The 21,745-nt window shown below is 37.4% G+C and overlaps 1 protein-coding gene across 1 annotated transcript in view; it reads right to left on the bottom strand.

The window, feature by feature from the left end:
• Positions 252 to 21,745, bottom strand: part of LOC107642010 ((-)-isopiperitenol/(-)-carveol dehydrogenase, mitochondrial-like) — a 42,573-nt gene continuing 21,079 nt past the window's right edge. The window contains exon 2 of the mRNA XM_016345351.2: positions 252 to 917. Coding sequence (XP_016200837.1) covers positions 314 to 917 — 604 coding nt within the window. The 3' untranslated portion in view covers positions 252 to 313. The remainder of the gene's footprint in view (positions 918 to 21,745) is intronic.

Consider the following 21,745-nt stretch of genomic DNA (forward strand, 5'->3'; position numbering starts at 1 on the left):
GAGGTACAATACCAGAGTGATGGTGAGTTTGATGGGACAAATTAAAATTTGTTATAGTAGAACATTATGGATATTATATATATTTTGGTTGTTTTTAGTTATAAATTTTTATAATTTTTTATAAATATGTAAAATTATGAAATATTAAATTTTATTAAATTTATATATTAAAATTATATATAAAATTTTTAATAATTTTATTTAATATTTAATTCAATCGAACTAATAAATCATAAACCAATAATCTTACCAATTTGTTGTCGGATCCATTTCCGCAATTTTGATAAAATATATAAAACATCAACTAAAAGTGTCAACCACCGATATAACTACCATCGACTACGAGATCATGTCCGGTGACAAATTCGGAGTCACCGGACACGAGAAACAGCACGGCGTCGGCAACATGCTTCGGAGTCAAAACCATACCCCTCAACCTCGCGTTATGCGCGTACAGCATTTGCATCTCCTCCGTCTCCAACCCAAACGACGCACAGGTCAGAGGCGTGGCCAGCGCGTTGGGTGAAACGCAGTTCACCCTAATGCCGTGCGCTGCGAGCTGTAGGCTTGCCGCGCGCACTAACCCGAGAACCGCGTGCTTTGACATGGTGTAGTCGACACGCCGGGGAGTACCGTGTGTGGCGGCCACGCTTCCCGTGCACACGATACTGCCTCTCACGCGCCCCTCCATCATGGCACGCGCCGCGTGTTTGACGCAGAGGGCCATGCCGCGAGCATTGACAGCGAAGAGGCGGTCGAATTGGGAGATGTCAAGGTCGAGGACCGTCTGGTCTGAAGGGCTTAAGATGCCAGCGTTGCTGAACATGATGTCCAGTTTTCCGTGAGAGTTGACTGTTGTGTTCACAAGGATTTTTACTTGATCCTCGTTTGCCACGTCACAGTGGACGTAGGTGCACCTGCGAATGTTTCCAAGGAAAAATATCATATAGAAACGGCCTAATCACTCAAATTGATCTTTGAAAAGTTTGAGAGAATCTTTTGATATTTAATAAATATTTTAGTTAGGAGTCAAAAATAAAAATAAAAATAAAAAATCAACATCATTCAACAAATAAACTAACTAAATTACTCAAACTTTTTTAAATTACTCTTTTTTTTGTCATTTTTTTTTTCTTTTAAATACTCAAATTTTATTCATCCACTATCAGTATCACCAGTTAACCTTCGCTATCCACCACCTCTTATTTGTTGTCGATAACTTTAAATTTTAAATTAGTTTTACTTTATTTTACCTTCAAATATTTTTTAATTAATTATTTTTATATTGTTTTAAATTAAAAGGAAGTATCTTTTAAGGACTTATAAAAAATAAAAGTTTATTAGACTAAAATGTTCAATCTAAAATTCTCTAAAATCAATTTGGGTGTTGTTGGTACTAAAATTGAATTTTCTCAACAAAAGGCATTTCGACTACAAATTGTGTCGGTCTGAAAAAATTAGTTAAAATTACCAATAGATGCAGATACAATAAGTCGAAGTCGAAATAAAGATGGTACATAGCATCAAAGTCGAAGATTTTCAACACTTGAAAAAAAGATTGAAAAACAGTTATTGTTTTCCTTGAATATTGATAAACTCCATTTTGTTGTTATAAATTGTATTAAAAAGTATGGAGTTTATTAACTAAATCACACAATTTTAGCTTAATTTGTGGAGTTTTTCAATTATTGCTTCCAATGAACTCATGAGTGAAAAATATACTTTTTATGCTCTTAATCATTGATTTCTTAATTTTTTTTATGCCATTTGATGTCGTGATCAATTTTATTTAAGTGTTTTAGAGTTAAGACACTTTAGTGGCTTCAAGGGATCGAAAAGAACGGAGAAAAAAAGTAAATTCGGAAAGCAATTTGGAGTGGAAGTTGCTGAAGTCTCGCGTGGGTGAGCTTATGTCGCCGTGCGCGTTCTTCGTGTAGGCGAGCTTCTGTCGCGCATGCGAGTTATCCGCGAGAGCACATTTCCTTCATGTGCGCAAGATTCTCGCGTGCGCGAGATTCTTGTGAGCGCGAGACTTTTCCGCGTGAGCGAAATACCTCCACGTGCTTGGATTAATAAAACACGTGCTTCCTCACTTTGGACTTCCAAAAGGCCCTAAATTGCCATATTCTAAAGCATTTTGAGTGCTAAGATGATGAAGGGAGGGAACACACTCGTACACTTACATTTTACACATTATTTTTTTAGCCTTTAGGGAGATTCTAGAGAGAAAAACTCAAACTTCTCTCTAGAATCCCTAGAATTCAACTTAATTTTCTTGTTAGTTTTAGATTTTAGTCTTGTTTAATTTTAGTTTTAATCTTGTTTTCTTATTCTTGCATTATAATTCTATTAGACTTTAATGTTAGTTTGCTTTCTTCCATTTTGTTATTTGATGAACTTGTGAATTCTTGAGTTTCATTAATGAAGTTGATGTTTTAAGTTTTATATTTGCTTGTTTAAGTTGTTGATGTCGCTTTCTTGAATTTGGTAGTTGTAGGTTTTATTATTGTTGCAATGTATAATGTTTTACTTTTATACATTTTAAGTGTTTGATAAAATGCTTGAACTAGTTATGGAGTAGAATTTTCAACTCTTGGCTTTAGTTAGTAACTTGGGTGACCTTGAGTTACTAATGTCCAAGTTGATTGATAATTTAGAGATTTAATTATTCTTGTTTTTATTGATGCTAATCTTTTCCTAATTTAATTAGTATGTTGATTAAGACTTATTGATTATGATTAATTAAACCCGGTTGATTTTTCTCGTCGTTTAGAGGTTGACGATTGGTTTTGGTCTTTGTAATTATCATGTTGTGGTTAGTGACCAAGACAGTGATCCTTAACCATCAACCCTTGCCAAGATCTTTCTTAGTTAATTTCCTTAATTGTCTTAGTTTAAATACCTTTGATATTTAGTTATTATTTGCTTCTTTAATTTTATTTCATTAACTTCTTGTTTATTGCAATCAAAACCCTCGATTTCTCATAGCCAATAATTGAGCACTCGATTGCAATCTCTAGGGAGAACGACCCGGGATTTAAAACTTCCGGTAATTGATTTGAATTGTGACAATTTTCTAAACTTTGTAGGGTTATTTGCCAGTTTAGAACTATGCTTATAACAAAATTCGAGTTTTATAACTTGTGAATTTCTAAATCAGTGTTTAGCCATGCATCAAGTTTTTGGCGCCATTGCCGAGGAGTTGCAGCGTGTGTCATATTATTGACTGTTGTGAATATGTGAATAGTGTGAATAGCTTGCTTTTTGTTTGTTTTCTTGTTTTGCTAATAGTTGGGAGTTTGTTTTTCTTTGCTCTTTGTTATTCCATGTTTTTATTTTCTCTCTTTCTTATGAATTCTCATCCTTTTGATTTTAGGTATGGTTGTGGAAATACTATAGGTAATGGCAATTTCAATGACAGTTTGCACCAAGGAAGAAACTATCAATGGAGGGAGGAGGCTTACACTCAAAGACAATCCTCATGTCAACCCCCTCCGTCGTGCTACTATGATCTCAATTCATCCTATGGTGTATAACCACCCAATAGATTTGGTGGTCCTTGCAATAGTTATGAACCTCAATGACCATATTCATATGATCACCATCTTCAACATTGTCCTTAACCACAATACTCACAAGCCTCATTTTACCATTAAACACCTCCATATCATTCTAATCTATATTCACCATACCACCAACCTTATGTGCCTCAAGAACACCCATATGAGTCATATGAATCATACTTAGAACCACCACCATTCCAACACCAATACTCTCAAACTCCCCTTGACTAATTACCTCCATATACACAACCTCAACACTTTCACCCTTATGAACCACCTCCCATATATGAAAACTTTCTCCCAAATGATGAATCCTTCTTTCCACTACAACCCTCCATGGATGATACTCTTTGCTCCTTTCTTCAAGAGCAAAGGGAGACGAGAAAGAAAAAATAGGAATCAATCAAGCGACATAATCATTGTTGTCAAACTCTCGAGTTAACTCGTAAACTCGTATGAGTTTAGGTAGTGGAATCAAGTTAATTCAGACACAAATTCATTTCTGGATAGACTCAGGTAGACTCGAGTAAACTCGCATAAACTCGGTCAAACTCGCGAGTTTATGGGCGAGTCAGCGAGTTTGTTTTGTTTGGCCTTTTTTGCAAAAATGGAGCCGTTTTGGGCCCAAAAAAGAGGAAAAAAGGGAGCAACGTATGAACGTAACCCTAAACAGCTAAATCCCTCACTTTGCTTGCCACACTCATTCAATCACTCTGTTCTCCAAGCCCTTTTCGCGTTTTATGTTGAACTAGATGCATACTTGTGAAGGATTTGAATGTATGTTCTAGAGTACTTGTTATAATTGTAGTATTATGTTAATTTATTATGTTTTTTTATGTTGAAATTGTTGAGTTTGAATGGCTATATTTGAGTAAACATATATATTATACACGATATATATATTTTTTGCAAAAAAATTATAATAGGTAAACTCATACGAGTCTACGAGTCGAGTCTAAGTCAGCTCCACGAGTTTACCTAGACTCGCGAGTTTGACAACCTTGGACATAATGCTATCATGGCTACCTTAGTCGAAGCTTCAACCCGATTGACCTCAATACGCTCTTGCAATAATCCAAGCACTTCCACGGATGAATATGGAGAATCAACCTAAGAACTTAGTATAGAAGAGAGCTTGGAGCACCAAATAAAGGAAGAGGAGTTGATGGATGAACCGCAACATGTGAAGGATGTTGAAGAGGAGAGATTGGAGGATTCATTTCAAAAAGGTGAGAATGTTGAGTGCATTGAACTCGACAGAGTGGTTGAAAGTTTAGGAGAGGTTAAGCAAAAGATGAATTCCATTATTGAGGATGATTCTGCACCGAGCAATGATCTCAATGAGTTTGTTAAACCTTCTTCCGTGAGATTTGAAATTGATGTTGAGGAGGACTGTACACAACCTCCAAAATATATTTTGGGCAATGAAGATTATTTGAAAGAAGTTGGTGAACAAGAGATGGAATTTGAAGAAGCTTGCCAAGAGGTGGAGGTTGTTAAAGAAGAGTCAAAGGGAAAGGGAACAACCATAGCACATCTATTAGATATCTCCCTTGCTAAGTCACCACCATCCATATTACAAGTTAAGTGGGTAATCATCTCATCCTTTAACTTCCTTGGCCCATATCAATATGCTTTGTTAGAAACGGGTGGTCAACTTAGAATTTTTCTTGGGGTGCTAAGCAAGAGGAAATTGGATATTGGTTGGCCACTAGAATCAAGGTTCATGATGGAAGAAAACTCAAACTTTGGAGTCCAAAGGTGGAGTGAAGCTCAATTCGATGGATTTAGGATGAGGATTATGCGTTTTAAGGAGAATTCAAGAATTGTGTCACCTGAACGGAAACATGAAGATCAATAAGAAAGCGAGTGGACATACAAAGTTTGGGACCTCAGAATACACTTCAACAATCAATAATTTTGGGGTCTTACTACTTGTTTGGGATATTTTGAAAGCTTGGTGGCACAATTTGGGATCCCGAAGACCATTGGAAGTCCAAGCATTGGAGGGATTCAAGGAGGAATTCAACCATAAGCCACCTTGACATGAACCTCATTAACCATCCAACTTAAGGACGATAATTAAAAGTGCTAGGTGGGAGACACCAACCATAGTAAAACCTTTTTAAACAACTACAACAGAAAAGGCTTGTGGCCACACTTTTTTCTTGCTACGCTTTAAAAGCGTGGCCAACAAGAGTTAATGACCACGCTTTTATGAGGGAGGCGATTGATTAGATATTTGGCCACGTTTTTTGTTGCTACACTTTAAAAGCATGGAGAAAAGAGTCAATGACCACGCTTTTATTAGGGTGATAATTGAATAGAGATTTGGCCACGCTTTTTTTGCCACGCTTCAAAAGCGGGGCCATAGAAAAAGCAAGCACACTTTTCAAGAATGAAGACATGATTTCATTATAGTGACGTTTTAAAAGCCTGGCTATTTCTTGTAACTTTTTCGCACGCTATAAAAGTGTGGCAAAAAAGTTCCAAAAAAATTTTAATTTTTTGTGTCTGAGAGTGACAATGTTGTAACAAAACCCTTGTTCCCCATTCCCTAAGCCTAATTCACACAGCAGCGCCTTCCTCTCTTCCTCATTTTCTTCATTCGAGCACTCTTCCTCCATCTTTCTCACACAGACACGGAGGACGACAGCAGTGGTGGTAGGTTTATCGTCGCTCTGATGGCGCCTTCGCGAGTCCTGGCTACAGCGCTATTCTGTTCCTCTTCCTTCTCCATCCTTTTCATGCAGGAGCAGTGGTCGTTCTTCGTTGGCACTCTCACACTCGCTCCCAATAACACTCGTAGGTCAACCTCTCTCACAACCCCTCCGTCGGTGCTCCCTCCGCCGGTGCTCCCTCCGAGTGCTCCCTGTGTCGGCACTCCTTCAGTGTCCCTCCATGGCTCAACACCCGTCACATTGCCGTCTCCATCTCTGAAGTCATCGCGCCACTGTCTCCCTCTCCCTCACTTGTCACACCTCCGTTTCCCTCTCTCAACCCTCTTCCTCTCCATCCGTCAATGCCAACTGTCAGCCACGTTCAGCGTTCGCAGTGTCGTGGTAAATTATTTGGTCAAATTTTTTCTTGATCTGATTATTTGTTTTTGAATTTGATTTTTTGTTTTGATTTTCTTGGTTCTTCATTGTCTCTGATTTTTCTAAACTGTTTTTGGTTCTATTTTGATTTGGTTTAGGTTTTTTTCTCTAAACTTCTGGATATTTGGTTTTCGCATTAAACATTATTTCTCTATTAATATTATTTGTGTTGGAAGAGAATGTTTATTGAATAATTGGCTTGTTAATATATATTTCCAGTACTTCTATTTGGTTTTCAATGATTCCTAAGATTTTCATATGTAGCTACTAATTGAAAAATTGTATTAATTGTTCTCATGTATTCCTGAATACAACTCCGACTATATTACAGTTGCGGTACATAGCCGGTCCCAAGCCCGGATAAAAGAGGAGGGTTGTGTTAGGTCTTCGACAACCAACATAAAAATATAGTCGAATCCCTCTGACATGAATCGAAGACATTATTGCGCTAAAGCTAGGTCGTTGCCTGGAAGCAACGTGCTGTATCGCTCGAGTACGATGTCAAATGAGCAAGAGCCGCTGCATCGATGCCCAGATGTAGTGTTAAATGAGCAAGGGTTCTTGCATTTTCATGAACGGACGAGGGTAAATAAGCTAGTTCACAAAGTAAAAGGTAAATGTCGGAGCGACAGAAGGTTGAGATTTGGTACATGGAATATAGGCACTCTAATAGGAGTCCATGGAGGTGGTGGACACCATCACAAGGAGAAAGATTAACATTATGTGCCTACAAGAAACAAAATGGGTTAGTGTGAAGGCTAGGGAGTTGGATACTTCTGGTTTCAAACTTTGGTATACAGGAAAGGTGAAGAATATGAATGGGGTTGGAATTATTGTGGATAAGCAGTGGAAGAAGGACGTAGTGGATGTCAAGAGGGTGGGAGATCGGATCATCTCTATCAAACTTGTGGTGGAGGAAGGTGCTTTCCATGTGATTAGTGCCTATACACCATAAGTGGGTTCAGACGAACAACACAAGATAAGGTTTTGGGAGGATCTAGAGAGTTTGATTCAAGACATACCTTCAGGAGATAAGATTTTCTTAGGAGGAGATTTAAATGGCCATGTTGGGAGAGAAGTGACTGGGTATGGGAGTATTCACGGAGGCCATGGTTTCGAGGTGATCAATGCTGAGGTTAAAACTATTTTGGACTTTTCCTCAACCTTTGATCTTCTTATTGCAAATACATGTTTTAAAAAGAGAGACTAACATCTTATAACCTATAAGAGTGGCATGACAAGCTCTCAAATTGAATTCTTCTTGTTGAGGAGTGTCGACCGAAAATTTTGCATTAATTCTAAAATTATCCCGAGAGAGAGTTTGATAACACAACATAGGGTGCTCGTCATGGATTTTTGCATTGAGCAAAAGTTAAGAAAAAGACATCATACGAAGAACCCAAGGACGAGGTGGTGGCGGATGAAAGGTGAGGAACAAAGAAGCTTCCTAAGACGGGTAGGAGAAGAGGTAAAGTGGTATGGGAATGGAAGCGCGGAAGAGATGTGAAGGGAGATGGCAGAAGTTATTAGAAGAACAGCAAAAGAAAGCTTTAGTGAATCTAAAGGAATATGACCATGATACAAGGAGTCCTGGTGGTAGAATGCGAGTGTACAAGAAAAGATAAAGATAAAAAGGGAGTACTTTAAAAAGTGATCTTTATGCTGCAACGCAGACAACTGGGAAAAATATAAGGCGGCTAAGAAAGAGACAAAAGTGGCTGTAAGTGAAGCAAGAAGAAGAGCGTATGAGGGTCTCTACTAGTCTTTGGGCACGAAAGAAGGAGAAAAAGGTATATATAGAATTGCAAAGAGCCATGAAAGAAGAATAAGAGATTTGGATCAGGTTAAGTGCATAAAGGATAAGGATGGAGAGGTATTGGCTCAAGAGGAGAAGATTAATGAAAGGTGGAAGAGCTACTTTTACGAGTTATTTAATGAGGGACAGAAGACTCTTTCGAGCCTTGGTCAGTTATGCACAAGGGAAGAAGATCAAAACTTTGACTACTATCGAAGGATTCGAGACTTCGAGGTAAAAGAGGCTCTAAAGCAGATGAAAAATGGCACGGCAGTAGGACCTAATAATATCCCGATTGAGGTTTGGAAGGGCCTTGGAGAAAAAGACATCAACTGGTTAACCAAGCTTTTTAATGAGATTTTAAGGTCAAAGAAGATGCCTGATGAGTGGAGAAAGAGTACCTTAGTACCTATCTACAAGAATAAAGGGGATATACAAAGTTGCGGAAACTATAAAGGGATCAAGCTCATGAGTCATACCATGAAGTTATGCGAAAGGGTGATAGAACGGAGGTTGAGAAAAGAGACACAAGTAACAGAGAACCAATTTGGATTTATGCCAGGCAGATCTACCATTAAAGCGATATACCTATTAAGAAGGATGATGGAGAGGTATCGTAGTAATAAAAGAGATCTACATATGGTGTTTATTGATTTCGAAAAAGCGTATGATAGGGTGCCAAGGGAGGTCTTATGGAAGGTTTTAGAAAAGAGGAGAGTAAGAATCGCATATATTCGTGCAATTAAAGACATGTATGACGGGGTCATAACTAGTGTGAAGACTCAAGGTGGTGGGACAGAAGAATTTTCTATTGGTATAGGATTACACCAAGGATCATCCTTAAGTCCATACCTTTTCACATTAGTCTTGGAAGTACTCACAGAGCACATCCAAGAGCCTGTGCCATGGTGCATGCTTTTTGCCGATGATATCGTCCTTATGGGAGAGTCAAGGGAAGACCTAAATAAGAAGTTGGACTTATAGAGAGAAGCTCTAGAAGTGTATGGTCTGCATATAAGCCATAGCAAGACGGAATATATGGACTGTAAGTTCAGTCTGAGAAAGGAAAACCCTAATATAGAGGTGAAGATTGGAGAAAACATCCTACAAAAAGTTAAAAGTTTTAAGTATCTTGGGTGCATCATACAGGATAATGGAAAGATTGAACAGGATGTAAATCATAGGATCCAAGCATGTTGGTCAAAATGGCGGAGTGCATCTGGTTTTATATGTGACAAAAAAGTGATTTTAAAACTTAAAGGTAAATTCTATCGCACCGCTATAAGACTGGCTATGCTTTATGGTACGGAGTGTTGGACGGCCAAAGGAGAGCACAAACATAAGCTGAGTGTGACAGAGATGAAGATGTTGAGATGGATGAGTGGTCATACGCGATTGGATAAAATAAGGAACGAAGATATAAGGGAGAGAATTGGAGTAGTACCCATTGTGGAAAAGATGGTTGAATCATGTCTTAGGTGGTTTGGACATGTGAGAAGAAGACCGATAGAACACCCAGTCAGGAGGGTAGATGAGATGGAAGATGGACAAGGGGCGAAAAGCAGAGGAAGACCTAAGAAGACCATCCATGAGGTGGTCAAACGAGATCTACATGTAAGCGGTCTCTCTGTAGACATGATACATGACAGAGCACAATGGCGTCGTTTGATTCATGTAGCCGATCCCACCTAGTGGGACAAGGCTTTGTTGTTGTTGTTGTTGTTGTTGTTGTTGTTGTTGTTGTTGTTGTTGTTGTTGTTGTTGTATGTATGTATGTATTCCTGAATACAGTTAAGTCTTTTTGGATTTTGCTCTAAGTTCTGTCTCAAAAGTGAATGAGAAAGATAGCTGCACCAGGAAGCACTGCCAGCTGATTGCTGTCCGAGCATACATGTTGCCATTGATGCGTAGTAGTACACATTCAGCTGCTACAGTAGTGCTGCTTTGCTGCTGGTGAGCCATTTTCTACAAATATTAAAAGTTGATATAAGTAGTATGGAGCTGGTGAGGGAGGTTGCTGTAAAATTTTTGAAGTTACTTACTAGTTATTAGTATTTACTTAAGTCTAACTCGATTTTATTTTAGGCTTTAGGTCATTTTAATTTAAATGGTAATAATTGGTATTGTTGTTTGTTTCTTATATTTGTGGTTGTAAATGACCTAAAATTGATATGTTAAAATTAATTAGTCTAGGTTATTTCTTATTTTTTGATGTCAATATTCAGATTCTTATTGTTTGTTGGTGTTGTGATAATAATTTTGATTTTGTGGAACATATTTGATACTGTTTTGAGTCCTTGATAATTGGTTACTAAGTTCTTGTAGAGGTTGTTATTAATTCAAGTTCTTTTGATACTGTTTTCAAGAGGTTCGTTTCTCTTCTTTTCTTTGCTTTATATGAAGTTATGAACTTTGGTTTGTTGTTTTGGCACCAAAGTTGTCTTGCCATGTAATGTATTCTCTTGCTGCTAATCTTCATTCCTTGAGTCATGGAAATTGATAAATTATTAGTTTTATAGAATTTAGGTAACTTCAATTCTCTCACTCTCGAAACAATCAATTGGGAAAATTGTTGCTTCATTATACACCACAACACAGTCTTCTTCAGTTCTACAACAACAATTACATTAAGGTTTCATTTATTTATTTATCTTTAGTTCTATTATACTGTTATTGATGCTGTTTGGAGGTGGATTGCATTATAAGGCTATGGATTTTTCCTTCATATGAATGTCATTTTGTGTATCTGCTGACTCATGATGAGGAATTAAATAATACCTGTCACATAGTTTTGTAATAAAATCTTTGTTTAATTCATTATTTGTTAATTTAAGTGTTTTCTGTGTGCATGTAACAATTTGTTGTAGCATAATATTTGTAGATGAACAATGAATTTGAGGACAGACAAGAAGAAGTTTTAGACAAGATTCCAAGCAGTCACCAGAGAAGAAAGCAGGTTTCTTCTTTTTACACACACTGTTCTTTTAAAAAAAAGAAAAAAATTCCTAATTTTCTATAGGTTTATATATTATTGTTCTAAATATTTTTCTGAATGTGACTTCAGTCGTTTATTTGGAAAGTTTTGATGATGAAAGAGAGAAATAGAGGCACAACTGGAAGAGATTTTGTTGATTCACTTGGTGAGTTCCATGGAATTTCATTTTTGGTTTATTTAAATAGATGCATAAAACATTTTAGTTGTGTATTTATAGATATGTAGCTTACTTGGGCAAATCATTTTGGTGATGATTACAAGATGACAATAAAAGCAAGAAGGGACTTGCAGAAATTTATGAGGTCTATATTTCTTTTGCTATTTTTAATTCTTAATGTCTTGTCATAAAAAATTGACCTTTAGTTACTGTTTTTGCTTGTGGACAGCAAGAGTATGATGAGAAGGAAGACCCCACTTTTGCGCCATTGTTATTTAGAGATGAACAGAACAACAGGTGAAAGTCTCAATTGCTTTACATTATTTTTTGCTTCCATTACTTTGTAATTTTTTTTCTTTTTTTTCTGAATTCTGATGTGTTCTATTGAGTGCCTTTTATTTGTGATCAGGAAAGCATATTATTCAAGAAACTTGGACTGAAATTGGATGCCCTTGCTCATTTCAATTTTGCTTTAAAACCGGCATTATATCATACTGCAGGTTACCCTTGATATATATGCACATCACTAGCTATTCTGCCTTTTAAATTGGCTTGTGTTGAAACTTGACAGGTTATAGAGGACATGTCTATTCAAATTAATGTGCCTGCTCGGACAATGGAAGAAGTAAAGAGCTATTATCTTGCAATATCAATTTAATCTATTCTTCTTCCAACTACTAGTGTTTTATAATGTGATACACTTTTCATGGGCATATTGCACCTGTGGCTGTCTCAGATACAGCTATGCTGGCTCTTGAGGAGGTGTTTGAAGGAAAGGGTGATATTAAAGAAGAAACAGAGCTTACAAAGGAATAGAGGAAGAGAAGGAGAGCTAACAAGAAAAGAAGATTTAAAGGTATGATTGTCTGCCTAGTGACTATACCATGATGCATAGTTGCATTATCATACCCTCTAATAGTTCTAGGAAGAAACCTACCCAACATTTTGTGAAAATCATCCATGGACAGAGTATTCTCTTTTCAGTTTTAGTATTAACAATGTTCATAGTTCAGCTGCAGTAGTAAAAAGAATGGGTAGAAGGTGCAAGAGGGTGCATAGCCTAACCAAGTGAATGGTAATTTCTCTTATATCACCTGTTCGATATGAGAAATATTGCTTTAGTGTCACTTCTCTTAAGTGTGCCAGAAAGGTTTTCTCTTTATTAACACTGACCACATTTTCTAATAGAATGAGACTTTATTATTATTAGATTGGCCATTCTATACTGAAATGTAGTTATGTTACTTGATTTCTATCTATTATTAGAAGCTTTGGTGCCCTCATCACTCTCTTTTTTCTTTTTCCTCTTTTATTTTTTGTTAAAAAGCTGCCTTAATTTCTCACTCAATTTTGACTAGTGGAGATTGCTGTAGAAAAATTTAGAATATCTTAGGCACCGTATAATTTAATTTCAATTTAGAATATCTAAAAATTTCAATGGTTGTGACTGGTGGGAGTGACATATTTAATTTATTAACACTGCAAAATGATATCATATTATATTATAACTTGATACATTTGACTCTATATTTCTTGATACATTTGACTCTATATTTCTCATATAGCTTTATGGTTTTGGTTTTGAAATTTTGTTGTTTGTAGTGCACGGTGTAGAGTTTGCATTCGGGGATCACGAGTACTCATCGACCGGGATATTCGAAGGAGAACCAAAAAAGTGTGAAGGGTTTAGATTCAGGAAGACAATATTGATTGGGAAGACAGATATGGCACCGGACGTAGTAAAAGCGGTGATGGAAGAACTTGCAGCTGATTTAGGAAGGATTTGCATTAAGAATGAAGTTTGAGAGTCATCTTTTAAGATGTTTCACCGATTATAGTAGCATGTAAATAATTCATGAAAATTAATAAAAAAAATCAATTCTTTTTATATTTTCTTATTTTCTCTTTTGTTTTTTTTAATTTGACAAAGAAAGAGGCCACGCTTTCAGGTTCTAGTTAGCAAGCCACGCCTTAAAAACGTGGCCATATCTCTCTTTGCACGCTTTAAAAGTGTAGTCATCTCTCTCAATCTTGGAACGTTTTAAAGCGTGGTCATATCTCTCTCTTGGCATGCTTTAAAAGTGTGGCCATATCTGGCATATATAGTCACGCTTTTACGCATGGCAATCTTTAAAAGCGTGGCAAAAGGTAAAGCGTGGCTATAGGTCACCAAAAGCGTGGTAATAGAGCAACTGACACGTTTGTAGATGTGACCCTTTCAAAAGTGTGCCGGTAGCTCGAAAAGTGTGACTAAAAGTTATCGCTACGCTTTAAAAGCGTGGCAAAATGAATATTTTCTTGTAGTGAACCCATCTCTTTTTATAACTCTTGTAAATATTTCTCTTAGCTGTTAGCTTGATTTGGTAGATTTTCAATTTGAATTGCATGTTTAAATAGTTGTATAGTTTTTAAGAGTTAGAAATCCTGTTAATTTGTTTGAGAATATAAATATTTAGGTTAAGAAGTCTTGTTTATGCTCTTGGTCATGCTTAGGTTGATTATGTTCAAAAAGAATGGAAAAATAAATTGTTTACATACTTTACTTAATTTAGCTTTTTATTTTTGTTGCATTTGAAAAGTCTAATTTTGAGGTTGAACTTGGTTTTAGGATGTTAAATTTAAGTTAGAAAACTCTTTTTAGGCTTATTTTTATTGTATTTACTAAGTCTTTGGTTAATTTTGAGGTTGAATTTGGTTTTAGGACGTTAAATTTAGGTTAGAAAACCCTTTTTAGGCTTAATATCTTAAGAAAAAATTCATATCATGCGTACGCACGATGTCATTCCAGAACCATTATGTTTTTGTGCGTATATCTTGCATATGCATCAATGGCAAACGCTTGTCAACTCATGAATACACATGGCAGATACGTACGCACAAATTCAAAAATTAGACCCCTTGTGCGAGCCCTAATTCGCACAACACCACACTTCACCCCTTTCTTTTCTTCTCTTTTCAACCACCGCAATATCCCCTCTTCTCCCTTCCCCCAGTTCTGCTTCGCCGCCGGCCACCCCAGTGCCACCGCGACGTCCCCTTTTTCTCTTTTTTCTCTTTTCTTTCCTCATTCATACACTCGGAGGACCAACACTGACCAGAGGTTGGATCAGATTCTTGCTAACATTTACCTCCCTGGAGCTTAGTGGAGGAGAAATTCTAGAGGTCAACCATACCATCTGGGTAGGCACGACCTCAAGCCAGTTGGTTTAGGATGGTTGGACTTCATCCAATACTCCATCATCCCTACAAGTAACCGTTCTGAGGTTACAGTTGAGTGAACAGTGCTGATTCACTGTATCATGCTCGGCAACAAGGTGTAGGTGCATGAGGTGATCCCTCAGGATTTTTACAGGATAAATGACAAGCCCTCCACCTCTGCGAGACTGACTTTCCCTCACCTCATCTATCGCCTTTGTGCAGCAGCTGGAGCTCACATTGATGGAGATACCCCAATCAACATTGATAGACGGATCACTAGGATGGATATGGAGCATGTTCATGCTAAAAAGCCCAAGCATGGACCACAGCATGAGCCAGTTCCACCACCTCCACAGGACCTTCCGGAGATGCCTCAGGGAGTCTATTTTCTTTCCTGTGACTACTGAAATCAGTTGACTACATCCATTGGGGAGCTGACATCGTTTGTAGATCAGCTGAGGATTGAGCATCAGGATCACTCTGATCACCTCCACTACCTGGTAGAGGAGCAACAGAGGTAGAAGCGTGAGCTAGAGGACCTGAGACGTCAGAAAGGATTCCCCGGAGGGAGCAACAGTCACCATGACTGAGGTAGTTGAGTTTTATTCTCCCTTCCTTTATCTTATCTTCTGTTTTTCAGTATTCATTCTATTTTCTATTTTCTATTATAAGTTTGCATGATTACAAGTAGGATTTTCTTGCATTCTAGTTCGTTGTTTAGTTTATGTTTATTTTAAAAAGATTTCTCATGTATTACTCACTGAGCTTAAATAAAAATCAAAAGAAAAAGAAGTAGCAAAATGCATGAGATTTGAGTTTTAAATATATATATATATATATTAGTTACTTTGATGTGGTGACACTATCTCTATTTCTGAATGTATAAATTAACTGTGCATATTTGATATTGAAGTTGAGAATATTGGTTCTTGAGGTACCAGAACTTAGAGAAGTATTATAGATTCTCTGAAATAAGAAAAAGATTGATTTTTGAAGCAAAACAAAAAGCAAAAAATAATAAAAAAAGAAAAATCAAAAGAAAAAGGTCCAAGGCTTTGAGCATCAATGGTTAGGAGGGTCAAAATTGATCTGAAGCTCAAAAGAGTGGTTTTCCCTAACCATATGCTTGTGGTGTGAAAGTGTCAACTGACCCTTGAGACTAAACACTTAAAGTCATGACCAATTGCTGTTACAGAGTATGTCAAAGGCTCTGAGCACCACTGTCTGGAAGAAATAAAAAAAATTAGAACTCAAAGAGTTTCCCAGCTAATTGCTTGTGGTGCTCTTGTATTAAGTTAAGCTTGAAGATAAAACACTTAGAGTCACGACGAGGCTTAAGGTGCAAAACACCAAAGAAAAGAAAGGAAAAAACTGTGTTCAAAAATCAATTAGAGCCTAAAGAAGAGAATCTATAATACCATTCGAGTTCTAGTTCTGAAGGATACTAATATTTCTGAGCTTCAAAGGATAGTTAGATGCCAAGACTATTCAGAGTTAGAGTGTCATCAACCCCACTCAGTAACTAGGCCTGAGCTTAAATGACAACTCAAGTCTAAAGTATTTTCTCTTCTCAGTCCTATATTATTTTGGTTGCTTGAGGACAAACAACAGTTTAAGTTTGATGTTGTAATGCGTGAGCATCTTGTACCTTTTTTCTCTTTATTTTCTAATTATTTTTTATTAGATTTTATTTAGTTTCATAGTATTTTAGTGCATAAATCCTCTTTGGATGCTACTTTGAGTTGTTTTAGTGTTTTTATGATTTTAGGTGAAATTTAGAGCAATTTGACTGAGTTTTGAGCTGAAAAGGAGCAGCTGGCAGCACCCCCCTGGGTGTTAAATGCCCAGCTAGCGTTTAGCGCTAGTAAGACCCTAAATCCAGCAATGTCTCTGTCCCCAAAGGGTGCTAAACACCCATCTGGTGTTTAGCGCCAGACCAGGCAGTCTGAATTCACTCTCTTTTGGAATCTCAAGTGGATTTAGCATTTATTAGTCATTTTATATTTTCTTTTTATAATTTTTATTTACAAACAATATCTTTTAGTTTTAGGATTTATTATTTTATTTTATTTTCCGAATCAAATTAGGTTAGATATAAAAGGAAAAGATTCACCCTTTGGGGGGGATCTTCTCTCTTCCACATGTTTCACTTTTTGGAACCCTAGTTTTTTCTGTAAGTCATGAGGAACTAAACTTCCTTGGTTAAGGTTAGGAGCTCTGTTTATTTCTATGGATTAAGACTATTGCTTTTTTATTTTAATTAATGTACTGATTCAGTTTCAAGAATTGTTTTCGTTCTTAATCTTATGAATCTGGGTGGAACGAGAGTATGACCCTTATTCTACATGAGTTCTTGTGATTCTCGAGAGAGTTATCTCGCTTGAACAACAGCTTGAAAACAAATTCCTCCTAAATTGATAATTACATGAACTAATTGGAATATGTGACATATAATCCTGTTAGCTTTGGGTAATTAGGGTTTTTGTGGCCATAAACTAGTTTTGAATTTAGCCATCTAATCGAAATTAAGTGACCACGAGAGTGGCGGTTAATGAAGGTTAGAGGAGGTTAAATCACTAAGAGATTAGGGTTTAGTCATTTACAGTTTGTCATGAAATGAATCATGCATTGTTAAAATAGTTGGTAAGAACTTTTAATCTGGAAAGAGTAAACATCTCTGAAACCTTAACTGTTCTCTCTCGCTGTTTTTACACTAAACCTTTTATTTGCTTTCTTTATTCTCATGTTTATTGTTTTATGCAAATTATACCATCAAACAACCTTTTCTATTTGCCTAACTAAGCCAATTGGATAACCATTGTTGCTTAGTCCAACAATCCTCATGGGATCGACCTTCACTCACTTGAGATATTACTTGGATGACCCGGTGCACTTGCCAGTTAAGTTGTGCGAGTTCACAATTCGCGCACCAGTGCCTCCATATTTTCATGTGTTAAGTATTTTCAGGTTTCATAGGGCAGGAATGGCTTAGAGGACAGAAAGGAAACATACAAAAATAGAAGGAAAGCATGAAAATGGAGTTTTGAAGAGAAGGCAGCGACGCGAACGCATGGACAACACGGATGCGTGACTTGAGCAGCACGCATACGACGCGAACGCGTGACCCACGCGCACGCGTGACAGACGTCACGTGCAAAAACTGCAGAAAACATCCAGCGATTTCTGAAACCCTTTTTGGCCCTGATCCAAGTCCAGAAACACATACTAGAGGCTATAAAGTAGGAGAATGCATCCATTCATAGGGAGATCTTCCATTATTCACTTTTCATAATTTAGATGTAGTTTTTAGAGAGAGAGGTTCTCTCCTCTCTCTTAGGATTTAGGACTATTCCTTCTCAATTTCCAGGTTTAATGTTCTATTTATTTATTTTCTCAAATTGGTTTATGAACTCTTATTGTTTAGATTGGTTTTATATTTAATATATTTTGAGGTATTTCAGATTTTACTTTGTTTTGCTTTATTTATATGGATACTTTTAATTTAATTTAGATATTTTCTTCCTTTTGACTTTGGTTAAGTAATTGGTAACACTTGAGTTGTCAAACTCAGCAGTGGTTGAAATTGGTGGATTACTAATTGATCTAGATTGCTCTAAAGCTAGTCTTCTCACAGGGATTGACTAGGACTTGAGGATCAAGCTAATTAGTCCACTTGACTTAACTAAGTGGGATTAAAACCCAATTCTCATCACATCTGATAAGGATAACTAGGATAGAAATTTCAAATTCTTATACCTTGCCAAGAGATTTTATTATTATTAATTTATTTTTCTTGTCATTTAAATTACTTGCTCCTTATTTCAAAAACCCCCAATTTACAAAACTCATGACCAATAATAAGAACACTTCCCTGCAATTCCTTGAGAAGACGACCCGAGGTTTAAATACTTCGGTTATAAAATTTTATTGGATTTTGTTACTTGTGACAACCAAACTTTTGTAAGAAAGGAATTCTTGTCGGTCTAAAAGCTATACTTACAATGCAAATTTATTTGTGAAAATTCTAGATCGCGCGAGAGTTTCGCTCTTTCAAAATGGCGTCGTTACCGGGGAATTGCAAACGTGTGCCTTATTATTGGTTATTGTAAATATTTTTCTTTTACTTGTTTATTTGTTTTTGTTTTCCCTTTTTACTTCTATTAGCTACTATGAGTTCTCACCCCTCTCGCTTTGAGTTTAGTTCTAAATTTGTTGAAAGGAGTGGAAGCTATAACAGGACTATGCATCACGGTCAAAGCAATCAAAAATGGATGGAGCCAAGAGGATCTGATCAACCCTTTAGGCAACAACACCTTCCAAGATATCATGGACAAGGACCATTCTACAATGCATACCAAGCTGATAGATATGATGGACCCCTTGGTAGTTACCAACAAGCCCCACCCTGTGCTCATAGACCACCCTCTCAACACAGCTTTGAACCACTACACTCACAAGCTCTTTTTCACTATTTACCACTGTATGATCCTTATTCACCCCAATTCCAATCCAATTACTCCCAAGAACCACCACTTCCTTATGTACCATGTCCATATCCATCAACTCAAGAATCACAGGCTCGCCTCAAGGAAACAGTAGATCAATTTCACGCAACCCTTCATCAATTGGAGCAAGCAATAAATCAATTATCTTCCAGACGTTCGGGCACTCAAGGAATCCTCTTGACTTCATGTGGAGAATCTAATGAAGAACGTATCATGAAGGAGACACTGGAAACTCCAGTAGACAGTAAGGAGCATGACTTTCTTCTGGAACAATTAGAGGAAGCCCAAATTATCCAAGAAGAAGAAGAGTTGATTGAAGACTTAAGAGACGCTGAACCTCCATGAAAATCCAGAATTGTGAAAAATTCCATCAAGGACGTTACAATTGATGCCAAGGAGGATAGTGCACGACCCCCAAAGCGGGTATTTTATGAAGAACTAGACAGAATAACCCATGACGCAAGTTTCCTTGATGATGATAATCACAAGTCAAATTCTCGTAGTAATGAACTTGCATCCGCAAGTGAATTCTTTGAGATAGAAGAATCTTCCCCAAGTGAATACAAAGATGATGCTGAGGTAGATTTTTCTCAACCTCTAACTTATGACTTGAGTGATGTTGAGGAAGAAATCGAGGACTTTGATCGTCACATGGTTGAAATTGAAAAAGTTTGCAAGGAAGTGGAAGAATTTACAGAAGACCACAAGGGAGTAGAGCTTGTAAAACCACTGGAAACACCTACCCCAAAGCCATTACCACCCAATACAAACTTCAAGTGGGTAAGATCCTTAGCTTTTATCTTTACTTTTCCACTTAAATATGGTTTACTTGAAACAGATGGCCAGCTTAGAGCTCTTTGCGGCTTTAAGAGCAAAAGGGAAATGACTCGCACTCAGAGTTGGTATGCAAGATTCAATGAGGTTTCACACTTTAATTTGAGGCGCAAGGATTGGTGCCAAGCTCAATTGTATGGATCTCGGAAGCTATTTGGTCACTACAGTGAGAATCCCGATTACTTATCACCCGGCTGGAAAAATGCAAATCAAGACACAAATGGGTGTAAAAGTAATGTTTGGGATCCTGGAATCTGTTCTGACATTAAACACCCCAGAAGCCTGAGAACCTGTTTAAAACTGCTCAAGGGCTTTACGTGCCTTGTTTGGGACCCCGGAGGCTGTTGGCATTCCAAACATTGGTGGAGATTTCTGGATGAATTCAAGCACAAGCCACCTGATGAGCGGATAATTTATACGCTTTTTGGCATTGTTTTTAGTATGTTTTTAGTAGGATCTAGTTACTTTTAGGGATGTTTTCATTAGTTTTTATGTTAAATTCACATTTCTGGACTTTACTATGAGTTTGTGTGTTTTTCTATGATTTCAGGTATTTTCTGGCTGAAATTGAGGGACTTGAGCAAAAATCAGATTCAGAGGTTGAAGAAGGACTGCTGATGCTGTTGGATTCTGACCTCCCTGCACTCAAAGTGGATTTTCTGGAGCTACAGAACTTGAAATGGCGCGCTTCGAATTGCGTTGGAAAGTAGACATCCAGGGCTTTCCAGCAATATATAATAGTCCACACTTTGGCAAAGAATAGATGACGCAAACTGGCGTTCAACGCCAGCTCTCTGCCCAATTCTGGCGTCCAGCGCCAGAAAAGGATCCAAAACCAGAGTTGAACGCCCAAACTGGCACAAATACTGGCGTTCAACTCCAAGAAGGACTTCTACACATGCAACACTCAAAGCTCAGCCCAAGCACACACCAAGTGGGCCCCGGAAGTGGATTTATGCATCAATTACCTACTTCTGTAAATCCTAGTAGCTAGTTTATTATAAATAGGACATTTCACTATTGTATTTGACATCTTGGATTGTATTTTGATCCTGTGATCTCGTTTTGGGGGCTGGCTATCTCGGCCATGCCTGGACCTTTCACTTATGTATTTTTAATGGTAGAGTTTCTGCACTCCATAGATTAAGGTGTAGAGCTCTGCTGTTCCTCAAAGATTAATGCAAGTACTACTGTTTTCTATTCAATTCATCTTATTTCGCTTCTAAGATATTCATTCGCTCTTCAATCTGAATGTGATGAACGTGACAATCATCATTATTCCCTATGAATGCGTGCCTGACAACCACTTCTGTTCTACCTTCGACTGAATGAGTATCTCTTAGATCTCTTAATCAGAATCTTCGTGGTGTAAGCTAGAATGATGGCGGCATTCAAGAGAATCCGGAAAGTCTAAACCTTGTCTGTGGTATTCCGAGTAGGATTCAATGATTGAATGACTGTGACGAGCTTCAAACTCGCGATTGCCGGGAGTAGTGACAGACGCAAAAGGATAGTAAATCCTATTCCAGCATGATCGAGAACCGACAGATGAATAGCCGTGCCGTGACAGGGGGCGTTGACCATTTTCACTGAGAGGGTA

Source organism: Arachis ipaensis, chromosome B05 (genome assembly GCF_000816755.2).
Source record: "Arachis ipaensis cultivar K30076 chromosome B05, Araip1.1, whole genome shotgun sequence".
Classification (NCBI taxonomy): domain Eukaryota; kingdom Viridiplantae; phylum Streptophyta; class Magnoliopsida; order Fabales; family Fabaceae; genus Arachis; species Arachis ipaensis.